The sequence below is a fragment of the Schistocerca piceifrons genome, chromosome 3 (genome assembly GCF_021461385.2).
Source record: "Schistocerca piceifrons isolate TAMUIC-IGC-003096 chromosome 3, iqSchPice1.1, whole genome shotgun sequence".
NCBI classification, from domain to species: domain Eukaryota; kingdom Metazoa; phylum Arthropoda; class Insecta; order Orthoptera; family Acrididae; genus Schistocerca; species Schistocerca piceifrons.
The window spans coordinates 401,079,372-401,092,282 of record NC_060140.1 but is presented as its reverse complement, the minus strand read 5'-3'; the positions used below and the strand labels follow the sequence as shown (position 1 = coordinate 401,092,282).

At 40.9% G+C, this 12,911-nt stretch overlaps 1 protein-coding gene across 1 annotated transcript in view; it reads left to right on the top strand.

Moving 5' to 3' along the window:
• LOC124789705 (UNC93-like protein) overlaps window positions 1–12,911 on the top strand; it is a 426,216-nt gene that overhangs the window by 74,802 nt on the left and 338,503 nt on the right. Inside the window, exon 2 of the mRNA XM_047257157.1 lies at window positions 9,511–9,771. Within this exon, the coding sequence (XP_047113113.1) occupies window positions 9,527–9,771 (245 nt within the window). The 5' untranslated portion in view covers window positions 9,511–9,526. The remainder of the gene's footprint in view (window positions 1–9,510; window positions 9,772–12,911) is intronic.

The window sequence follows — 12,911 nt, the reverse complement described above, 5'->3', positions numbered from 1 at the left end:
CGATGTCCTTTCCTTGACCCAGGTGCTGGGCGCAAGGAACCGAACCTCAGTTACTGATGTGGCTTGGGCAGCAACGATGCTACGCACCCCTCACCTGCCGCAGTAGCAAGACGCAGAGAAAGCGGAATTACCTTGTGTAGGGAAGCAGCCTACTCACGCCATAGTAAATTCACATCAGTCTTTCCATTGTGTGCCAGCCAGTCCGCTGTAACTAGCTCTGACGTCATAAATGTTGCGCAATACTTTAAAAATCAAGCAAATAACCTGAAACGGTTCTAGCATGTCAGGAGTAATACTAAATTAACATGTGTTTTTAACCATTTTCGAAATTTGGACGTTTTTCTGTAAAAATCATTGGCGCAACAGAAAAGAGCTAGATATTTAAAAATTTATACTTAGATTCCTTTTCAATAATAATTTAATAGAAACAGTACTTTGGATCTCACAAATTAAGATTTTAATTGAAATTCATAATTTTCTGGTTTTTGTCTTAAAACTTAAGGAAGCAAGATAGATTAAGTAGGCTAATAAGTAAGGCTAGGATGTTTATATTTAAGTAGAATGGAGATCCGCTATAATCATAAAGATGTGAAAAGTTTCATTTAAATAACTATAAAACTATAGCGATAGCGTATCTCAAAAGGGCAAGTTCAGAGCTCGTCTACTGCGTGCAGTGCAATTAAATTAATTATCTCGCCCAAAATATTTAACTTAGCCACGTCAAGTTTTATTATGATTACTTACCTGTGTGCTGAATGCACATTTAAATCAAGAGCTTCATCGGCCATCAGCAAAAGAAGCTACGATTTATTCGGTAACTTAATGTGGTGCATTACTAGCCCAGCGGCTAGTCGGGAGAACCGATTTGATCAGGCGTTCCCTTAGCCGTCCGCACCGCGGCTTTATATATAAGAACGCTGCGCGAGGAAGCAAGGCCCCAGTTCTCTCCAGACGCTGAATAGCACGCCATCTGGATCGGGAGTCGCGTCGCGTCGGTATCATTGCTACAAACAGCCTCGGATGCCGTATTAAGTTACTCGAGATACGCGTAACCATGAAATCATTTTCGAGTGAAGTGTTAATCATGGGTTGAGTTTAATTATCGATATTCAGTTTGCGTATTGTATTTTCACGTGCCGCCACGGGACAAACATTCTACCATTAGTTAGCGTGGCGTTTGATGAACTTCATCATCAAATTATGGCGAGCATTCATTTAAACATTTAATTAGGACATTTATAGATGCATCAGCGCATTAGACTCTGAACTGCTCTGTTAGTTAGATTGTGTGGATTCTTTTGTTTTCATCTGTGACTTTCACAATACAGAACGTTTTTTCACGACCGTTTTTGATTATAAATCCCAAGCAATCTCCGAATTCCTCAGAGCTATAAGCTGTAACTATAAATGTATTCTCAGATGAAGTGGGCATTAGGAATTCTAATTACAGGCTTCACGTTTTGCTAATCACTTTCTGGTTGCCAATATTGTAGTTAGAGAGCCAGTGTTGAGAACGGCGAAAGACAGCATAAATAACATTCTCAATAATAGGAACTGGTTTTACATTCTACAAACCAAACATTATATAAACAACGTAAGATTGACAAATTTCCTACCCGCCGCCCCACACTTGCTCTGTAACAAGGAAGTGAATAAGTGACTACGTCACACTGCAAGGTACAACACCACTGTTTAGTGACATTAAAAAAGAAAAAAAAATCTAAAAAGAAAAATGTTACCTAAGTACCGACATCAAACTTAATCGGGAAACCTGAACAAGTTCTGACTTCATATTTATTATGGAGTATTGCATTATACACTGCCATTAACGTAAACCGGAAGTGCGTTTGTGACAGTCACAGAAAATTCCGAACATAAAAAGAAACACAAAGAATGTACACAAACGAGCATTCACCTTCAAACAGTATCATAGATAATGTTTCTCCACATGCCCAGTTAGTAATCCAAAGTAATAAACGTAATAAGCTTACTCAAAGCAGTGGACCGCGAATTAGTAACTCAATTAGCTTTGAGCCACTTCAGACTACGTCAGTAGGCCCTTATAACGAACCATGTCTCCTTTACAGGCACTACTCGTAACATAAATAGGCCTCAGTTCAGGTTGGGGACCTATCCCCGTAAAACTAAGTAACCACTAGCCATAACTTAAAATCAAATGCACAGTAACAATCAAGTGAGCCTTAGACTGCTCAAGCGCCACCAAGCGAGTATAATTCTTGGTGTAGGACATTACAGAAGAAATATTTGGACCGCCACTCAGAGAAAGGGGAGGGGGGGGGGCAGCAACAGCAACCACATGTCCATTGTTCCTTTGCACTATACGAAGTCAATTAAATCACTGTTGAGACGTCCATAACATAAATAAAACCAACAATCGTAAAACGTGTTCATACAAAGAGTCACAATGCCCTAAAACAGTTCTGAGACCATACGTCAGTGATAGGCAACTCATTGTAAAATTACAATGGAATACACGAAATCAATATGACGATACAGGAAAGCTCGAGCGCGACCACATGTGACGGCCAAGACTACGGGCTAGTTCTGTACTGAAGCACGTCCAGTGAGAGAATACTCTCTCCACCCCCCGCCATCCCCCCCCACCCCCACTCTCGCAGGCCTCTGCTTACATGTGGTCGTGTAAAATGTTGTCAGGGAGCATCATACTGCCAGACAGCACCTCGCATAGGAGGCTGCGGGATTGTTCAAACGCGCCCAAGGCAGGGCTGCATGACACACAACCGTAAAAATTAACTGCACAGTTGCTAATGAAAGGGGCCGAAAAAAAGTTACATTTTGTTCATGGAGATAATCTAAAAATATGTTATACACGCACTGAGAGAGCAAAATATTTATATCATTCTATTAGTGTATCTTATTCAGTTTTCACCCTAAAAAGTATGTTAAATGACGTGGCCTATACAAAGATTACTCCAGTGACGTGCATTAAAATGTCACACTGTAACTTAGTTTTGTGCCAGTATACCCAAGACCCCAATGCAGACCTGTAGACACACTCAGAATTAAAGAGACGCAATTTACATGCACAGCCGCCGCCGGACTTGATTTACGCGCCTGTTACTGGTGTCATCCAACAGAAAGACATACGCAAAGCTTTGGTCAACAGCTTTGCCTATGAATGTAGGATCAGGCTACAACACATTTCGAGTATGGAAATGACTAGCTGACAAACCTGGAACTTCACGGCTATACATTATACCAATTTTCTATGAGAAACGAAAACAAAAACTAAACTGTATTTGCAGTGCAGTATAGAAAAAAATTCATTTCCATATATTCGTGAAAAAACCTTTGAAATTATGAAACAGTCGTACAAAGAAATATGCATAACTAACAAATGCATAAGTACAGTATCCAATTTAATAAACATAATCGTGGACAGTTTCTGTACACTTGGCGTAGCTGCTTACGTGTATACAACGCGATTTTGTAAACTTCTCAATGGCAATACCTTTTCATACCTTTCTAGACGGCTACTGTTTCCGCCAACAGCCGTTTGCACTTCCCAGTTGAAAGCTGTCTAAATCATTGCCAGATGTCAGAGATTTATTTAATTTGACTCGACTGTATGAATGTCTTAGTAGTAATTAATAAATTTATTAAATATTCAAGCATGATCCGACAATTTTTCACGCGTCTGAATGTTTATAAGTCATATCACCTGATCTATGTCATACAGTAATACAAATTCTTAGGTACATTTAGCTGCACGAGTCTATACTGTTCAAAACGTCTTGAGAATACAGCCAAGAGAAAAGAAGTAGTAAATTTAAAAGTCATGCCCAATGCGATAGTTTATGAAGTCATATCGCTTGATCTATGCCATACAGTGACATAAATTTGTAGGTACATTCAGATGCACATGTTGATACTGTCTTCAAGCTGTGTTGAGAATACAGCTAGTAGAAAAGAAGTAATAAATTTAAAGGTCATGAACAATGCAATAGTTTCTCACTGACTTACCCACCTGTTGGTTACGTCGTTGCTCGATTCCGTTTTTATGATCGTGATTCCGCAAAACAGTGTCCGTATCGTAAAGTGCCGGTAGCTGTGAAAGATTTTTTGCCCACTCATTTCATGCAAGACACCAAAGTGCTGTCTTCGTCATAGTGTTGGAAATTGACCTTCTTGCTTGATTCGCAATAACATGTACTTAATATCCCATTGTGATTATTTGTTCGCAGTAGGTATCCACGGTGAAGTGCTTTCTTCGTTGTCTCGAGAACAGTATGAAAATTAGTACTGTAACCCACTCCCTACGTTATTCAATATGCACATAGGACAACTAGAAATGTAAATAAGAAGAAATTCGGAAAATGAAAGAAATTTATAGTAGAAGAATGAAAACCTTTAAGGTTGCGGCATGACACAGTACTTCTATCAGATACAGCAGGAGTTATCAGGCAAACAGCAACAGAACGATAATATATTGGAGAATTAAGTCAGATGAGAACGGAGGAATTAACTTGTAACTGTTTTATACGAACTTTTTTATACAAGTTCTTCTACCTGGTCTACAAAATAACTGACGATACAAAAGTAAAAATTATTTGAAACACAGATCTACGAAGAATATTCGTCCATTAATTGAAAAATCATTTACAATTAATTCAAGTGTTAGCAGAATTTTTGCGAGATACTTTGATTTTTTGATTTGATTAGAGCCTACATGAAATTGAAACATGAATGACAAGAAGTGCAGAAATTTCTGAACTGCGGTTCCATAGAATAGTACTGAAGATACGTGGATAGATCGTAAAATTAATGAAAATGTACTAACTCGTAATTGGGGAGCAAATAAATTTATGATACATGTTCACTAGAAGAGAACATGTGCTAAGATAAATCGTTTGACAGTCCTGTAAAGAAATAGACGGGCCACGTATCCAAGAAGATAACAATAATATAGAAGTGACTAATGCCCGATGTACACGACACAAAAAAGAACAATAACATGCTGACACCCTTAGTGTCCATGGTATTTACTACATACCACGCTGGCTTCGCAAGTAACCCAAACTGCCGAGGATGGATGCGTACAATAGGTAAATTTATGAGGTCCCTTTGGTAATAGGAATCTCTCTTGTTGGACTGAGTCTGGAAATCGAACGCGGACTGTGGCGTTCCAGTTAATTAATCACGTACTCTCCTTCTGTTTATTAGCAGCCTCAGTTGATGTAACACCTAGTTCCCAAACCTCTATTTATTAGCAACAGGTTTATTGGTGACAGTGGCCAACTACTGTAGACTCAAGACTGTCGCTTCGAAATGCGCGCTGAAAGAAACCCACACAGTAATTGAATTAAAATTTTTTTTTTTTATTTCTGGCAGGTGAAGTTCACAAACGGAAATTTCAATTCCTCAGAGCATACTGAAGCAGCTCTCAAACATTCTCGAAAAAATCGACTTGGAAGTTTTCCGAGCGCCTTTAATTCACCACAATTAAGACTTTCTACCTACGGGCCACGTGGTTCTGTGGATAAATACTTTCCCGACACATGCGCGATCTGGTTTCGATTACGAAGCAGTGCAAATGTTTAAATAAAGTCGCATGTTTTGCCAGCATTCCTGTGAAATGCAAAATACAATGGCCGTGCGGTTCTAGGTGCTTCAATCCGGAACCGTGCTGCTGCTACGGTCGCTGGTTCGAATCCTCCCTCGGGCATGGATCTGTGTGATGTCCTTAGGTTAGTTAGGTTTAAGTAGTTCTAAGTCTAGGGGACTGACGACCTCAGATGTTAAGTCCCATAGTGCTTAGAGCCATTTGAGCCATTTTTTTTGCAAAATACAAGCTGTTTATAAATGGAATGTGCAGTTTTAGAAATTGATAATAAATCGATTTATTGTTTTATACGGAAAAACATTACGGCATGAGCAGCGGAAACTGTCCAAGTCTTTGATGAGCTACCTACAGTTCGTTACCATCTTTCCAACACGACATCGCAACAAGATAAGGCTTTGTGTGTGTTCCGTTAGGCGTCCAGATCCGTGGTTATACTGCAGTGTGATTTTTTGTACGGTTTGGGAAAGACCCATCACACAAGCATGACATATGTAGGTCGAAACCGGATGCCTTTGTAAGGGCAAGAGTTCTGGTCGACCAAGTGTGTCGAACGTAAACGTCAAAAGTGTGTCCTAGCAGGCAACTTGCTAAAGTAAGCAGAGAATTGTTAATATTAAGATTACGTTGCGGAAGATTCTGCGTAAGCAGTTGATGTTTTAAATTGTATAAAGTGAGAATAGTTTACTCTTACACCAGCAGACAAAGTCAAAAGCAGTGACTTTTGCGAAGTGCTGCAGTTGAATTTGAAGAATTCTAATTTTGTGGGAAGACTCATCTTCTGCGATGAAGGCACTTTCCATGTATGAGGTAAGGTGAACATACACAATGTGCATACCAGGGGAAGCGATAAACCCCATAGGCTGATAGAGCGTCAGTGTGACTCCCGAAAAGTGAACGTTTCCTGCGCTGTGCCACGCGAGAAAGTGCACGGCCCGTTTTTCTTCGAACTACACCTGGTAACCGCTAACTCATTTCTAGACCTAGTTGTTACCTCAGCTGAGCATCAGTTACGATTATTATTTTTTGCAACTGGACTGTGCTCTGCCCCAATTTCACAGGAATGTACGAAAGCTTCCTAATGGTGTTCTTCACCAATGCTGGATTGGACGTGCTCCAATAGCAGATAACAACCATCTCTCCGGACCACCCCATTCGCCGGATTTAACACCGTCCGAAATCTTTCTGTGGTGGTTTATTACAGAGCGAGTTTATACGCCGTCAGTTTATATACCGTCAATACCCTTGTCTCTTAAGGAAGTGTGTGCTCGGGAAAAGCTTTCTTCACCCCTGGCAATCTTTCTTGATGTGATAAATACCGATCTGCAACGTGGATTATAATCGATGGTAAACTCCAAGACTCACTACAATTGAATGTGGGATTCAGTTAAAAACGCATGATAAGGCGAGGGCACAAGTTTCCAACAGGGCCATGCCTAATGAAGCACTGTGGTTTTCCAGTCAACCTTAAGGTTGATGATAGTTCTTTGTTAGTTTATACTAGCGGCCTCGCAAGGTTAGTAGTAAGCATGTGCGACAGAATGACGTGTCTAGCCCGGCGGTAGTAAATTATATACGTAATCCTTCCTCAAGAATCGGTCTGCCTCTTGGTGAAAACACGTCAACAGTTTTGACATCTCATTTAGATCAGTGAGAAGAGGGCTTACATTAATGACATTGTCAGTCACTTTCCCTTTATGCACAACTTCATTTTCATCAACATATTTTCTTTTATTACAGCGTCCAATACCTGTCTGATACTTTGGGAATCCAATTACTGTGGTAGTGATTTTTATAAAAAGGTTCATAGCATTTGAGCAGTACAGTTGTAATAAGAGAACGTAGCTTTTCACCAAGATGTTAACACACTTAATGGCTTAGCATACGGTACTTTTTTTTGTGGAATACTGCAGTTTCGTTATCAAATCACCTGTCGTGAAACAAAGTAAATACATTACAAAAATATCGGACAAAGTGGGCATGTGACCAATTTGCCCTGTTCGGCGACTGGTGACTGTGCCCGACTGAACGCCATTACGCACAGTATTGTCTGAATACGATATTAAGTAACCTATGAAATTTTCAAAGGCTAAAATATAACGTTTTACCAGCACAGTTGAAACAGACGAAAGGAAATACAAACATCTCTAGAATCAGATTAACAGGAAATGTAATATAGCTATGAATAAATGGCTAGAGGTCAGCGATATGGAAACTAGGGGAAGATAGATACCGCCTACAGGAACAATTAGACATTTGGAAGAGGAAAAGCTGCGCTGTGAATATCAAGAGTCACATGGAAAACCAGTACTAAGCAAAGAATGGAAAGCTGAAAGTTGGAAGAAGTATACAGAAAGACTATACAAGGGAAATGTACTTGAAAACTGTGTTAGAGAACGAGAAGTGGGCGTAGACGGAGCTGTGATAGTAGGTATGATACTCCGAGAAGAATTTGACAGAGCGCTGAAAGTCCTAAATCGAAACAAAGCCCCTGGAGTATACGACATTCTCTCAGAACCACTGATATCCTTGGAACAATCAGCCATAAGAAAACTATTACACTTGGTACTCAAGACGTACAGTATGAGACAGGAGAAATAGCCTCGTAAGGCGAGAAGAATGTAATAATTACAATTCCAAGGAAAGCAGGCGCTGACAGGTGTGAATATTACCTAACTAGCAGTTTAGTTAGTCATGGCTGCGAAATAGTAACACGAATTATCTACAGGAGAATAGAGAAACTGGTGGAGCCTGATCTCGGGGAAGATCAGTTTGGATTCCAAAGAAATGTAGAAACATTTGAGACAATGCTGACCCTACGAGTTATCTTACAAGACAGTTTAGGGAAAGGCAAATGCACGTCTGTAGGTGTTGCAGATTTGGAAAAAGCTTTTGACAGGGTCGACCGGAACACACTCTTTGTTGTTCTGAAGATAGCAAGGATAAAATAGAGGAAACGAAATATTTTGTGCAACTTGTACAGAAATCAGACTGCAATTGAAAACGTCGTGGGGCATGAGAGGAAAACCAGGCAGAATTGTAGCCCATCCCTGATGTTGTTCAATATTCACATAGAGTAACAAGTAACGGAAATTTGTGGGAGGAAATAATGTGCAGCGAGAAAAAAACATTAAGTTTGAATTTGATCGACGACACTGTAATTCTGTCACAGACAGCAAATGACTTGGAAGGACAGCTGAAAGGAATGGACAGTGTCTTCAAAAATGGATATAAGATGAACACCAGCAAAAGGAAAACAAGGTTAACGGAATGTAGCCCGATTATATTAGGCGATGCTGAGGTAATTGGATCAGCAAATTTGCTCATTACCGAAGAATTTAGGATATAAATGTAGAGTGGCAATTGCAAGGAAAGCGTTTTTGTAGGAAAGAGTGTTATTAACATCGAATACAGATTTAAGTGTGAGAAAGTCTTTACTGAAGATGTTTGTCTGGAGTGTCACCTTGAATTGAAGTGAAACCTTGTTGATAAACAGTAGATAAAAGAAGAAATTAGAAGCTTTCGACAGGTGCTACTGTGGAAGAATGCTTAGGATTAAATGGGTAGGTTATTTAACGAATCAGAAACTAATGAATAGAATTGGGGAGAAAAGAAATTTGTGACAGAGTTTGAATAAAAGTTGGGATCGGTTGGTAGGACGCATTCTGAGACAGCAAGGGATGACCAGTTGGAGCGAAGTATGGGGGATAAAAGTTTAGAGGGAGACCAACGGATGAATACAGGAAGCAGGTTCAAAAGGATGTAGGTTGCCGTACTTATTCGGAGATGAAGAGGCTTGCTTAGGATAGATTAGGATGGACAGTTGCACCAAAGCAGTCAGACTACAAAAACGACACTAGAGACCAAGATTGCAGCAATTTACTGTTACACTACTTATTTTTTGATAGGTAGATCACGGCGGCAATGGTGGCTGTCAACGAGAAGCCAGCGGCAGCTCCTGCGGTGCCGGCGTCGTGCGAGCGGCGCCGCATCTCGCGCAACGTGGTGCTGCTCAGCCTGGCCTTCATGCTGCACTTCACCGCCTTCCAGGGCGCCGGCAACCTGCAGAGCTCCGTCAACGCCGACGCCGGCCTGGGCACCGCCTCGCTGGCCACCATCTACGCGTCTCTCATCGTCAGCAACATTTTCCTGCCGGTCGTCGTTATCAAGTAAGTCATCGGTTGCGGCCGTACAACTTTTAACTGTGCACGTTTCATCTAACTATATAAAACTGAACACCGTGGCAGCTATAATGGCACCGACAGTTTAGACTAGCGTCGACGCCTTCTGACGGGAGGGTGGTCAGCAGCGGACTTGTCTGAACGGCCGGTTCAACTCTCTCACCCCAGGCGCGCAGGTTCTCTAGCGGGTGCAGTTGCAGACTAGGTGTGTGGCTGGATTGAAGAGATTTTAGCAAACAGAACAGAGCATGTTGTTCTCAATGAAGAGACGCCAACAGACGTTAAAGTACCCTTTGGCGTGCCACAGGGAAGTGTTGTAGGACCATTGCTTTTCACAATATATGTAAATGACCTAGTAGATAGTGTCGGAACTTCCATGCGGCTTTTCGCGGATGATGCTGTAGTATACAGAGAAGTTGGAGCATTAGAAATTTGCAGCGAAATGCAGGAAGATCTGCAGCGGATAGGCACTTGGTGCAGGGAGTGGCTACTGACCATTAACATAGACAAATGTAATATATTGCGAATACATAGAAAGAAGGATCCTTTATTGTATGATTATATGATAGCGGAACAAACACTGGTAGCAGTTACTTCTGTAAAATATCTGGGAGTATGCTTACGGAACGATTTGAAGTGGTATCATCATATAAAATTAATTGTTGGTAAGGCGGGTGCCAGGTTGAGATTCATTGGGAGAGTCCTTAGAAAATGTAGTCCATCAACAAGGGAGGTGGCTTACAGAACACTCGTTCGACCTATACTTGAGTATTGCTCATCAGTGTGAGATCCGTACAAGTCGGGTTGACAGAGGAGATAGAGAACATCCAAAGAAAAGCGGCGCGTTTCGTCACAGGGTTATTTGGTAAGCGTGATAGCGTTACGGAGATGTTTAGCAAACTCAAGTGGCAGACTCTGCAAGAGAAGCGTTCTGCATCGCGGTGTAGCCTGCTCACCAGGTTTCGAGAGGCTGCGTTTCTGGATGAGGTATCGAATATATTGCTTCCCCCTACTTATACCTCCCGAGGAGATCACGAATCTAAAATTAGAGAGATTCGAAGGCGCACGGAGGCTTTCCGGCAGTCGTTCTTCCCGCGAACCATACGCGACTGTAACAGGAAGGGGAGGTAATGACAGTATGACAGTAGCACGTAAAGAGCTCTCCGCCACACACCGTTGGGTGGCTTGCGGAGTATAAATGTAGAAATCCGGCCACACTCGGGTTGGAAGTAGATGAGTTATTTCTAAGGTTTAGCCATTGCCCGCTAGGGTGCTGTACCAGCCTCGGCACTCCTTACCTTAACGTGTTATGATGTGGACTTCAGGTGGTTGCCGCAAAACGCTAACTGTCGACTGTTACGAACCGTTACTGAGGAAACAGTCTTTGGTGCTGAACGTGCAGCACCTTTCGGTTCAACAGTTTGGAGCACAAAAATTGGTTTTTCGTAACTTTCTGTAGCGAAGGAAGCTATCTACTTCAGCGCAGTTGGTAAGAAATACTTACTCACAACAGCACTATCCCCATTGTTACAAGAAAAACATGCCCCATTTTCAAGTTTTGAACTATACACATTTGCGTACACCGTAAGTTTACAATTAACTGCTTGGGTCAACGGTCTCTAACTTACACATTACTTAAACTAACTTACGCTAAGAACAACATACACACAAACATGCCCGAGGAAGGACTCGGGAAGGGCCGCGCAGCCTGTGACATGACGCCACAAACCACTCCCCGATGCCGAACTGTTGAAATCAGATATTTGCGTGTTGCAAACGCTATCTCCTTTAATAATTTGATTACGATATATCGACTGACATAGATCAATGATGAAAGTTTACCAGTATTAAGCTGTCTATCTGAAAATAAATACAGAAGTTTTTATGAGCATGCGTAGTTTACAGTGTACAAATTTAGAATTTTTTGATTCTTAGTAGTTATTAAAAGGTGAGTTATTTCAGGAAAATGTAAATTTTACGTTTGTGAGATGCCAATGTCTGAATATTTTAGAAATGGTAGCAGCATAAGGCAATAACTATTACGCACACTAAGACTTACGTTGCATTTCGCACTTAGCAGATAGTTGTTGACAACACGAGGAGGCAACTGCATTTCCTCATCGTTTTCCCCGTCATTACATGGTGATGATGTCTTTGTATATGAATTTTTCCAGGATAAAAACGCTGTTTTGTCCGTGTCTTTATTAGTACATGGAAGTGTCGATAAGAACTCAGTTTTCAAATTTCTGTTCTTTTGTGTGGCTTATTGAGTAGGGCTTGCACTTCTTTTGCGTTTACAACAAACCGATCAAACGAAGGCCGCTTTTCAGTTCGTCTCCTAGATACTGCTGCTATTGGAATTTAATGAAGGGGGTAATTTGGAAATCTGCTGTGACCGCTACATGCTTTCAAAAAATTTCTTTTGGAATCAGATTTTTAATCGCCTTCCGTAAAACGTTGATAGTAAACTACTTGTATATATGACAGCGCACTTGGCGTGAAGTTTTCTCGAGAAAACACATGTACCAAGTATTTCTTGGGTAACTATCAACCGGATATTAGTGGTCATTTATTCCACTAGTTTTCTTCTTCTTCATTCTTACAGAACGGCACACAGCGGTAAAGCAACTATAATGAATAATGAGTGTATTACAGACTATTATATGTTGTAGAAACTTAGTAGTAACGTACTTTTAGCGCAAATATCTAACGCTAAGAGCAACACACTCAAGTTTAAGGGCATATATTCAACGCTAAGAGCAACACAGACAAATTTGTACCAATACAAATACTACGACAATATTTTCAATGTTATATGCATTCTGAAATAATTACCTTGGCCAAAAGATGACTGCAGTTAAAGGATAATCTGCAAACACTTTAAATCCAGCAAATCGTATATTATGTATTCAATATCCACAGCCTACACAACCACATTATTTTGACGACGATAACAGTTCCATAGTCCAGAACGCCCCGTGTGTGGCGCCATGTGCGAGGAAAATTGACAGCTCCACCGACTTGCTCACCGCCATATGATCGCGAAAGCTGCCGAGGCTGTTAGAGCCAACTTACTGATGTGACGATGACATGCACGTATGTTAAATGATATTTTTGGTTTTGGTGTG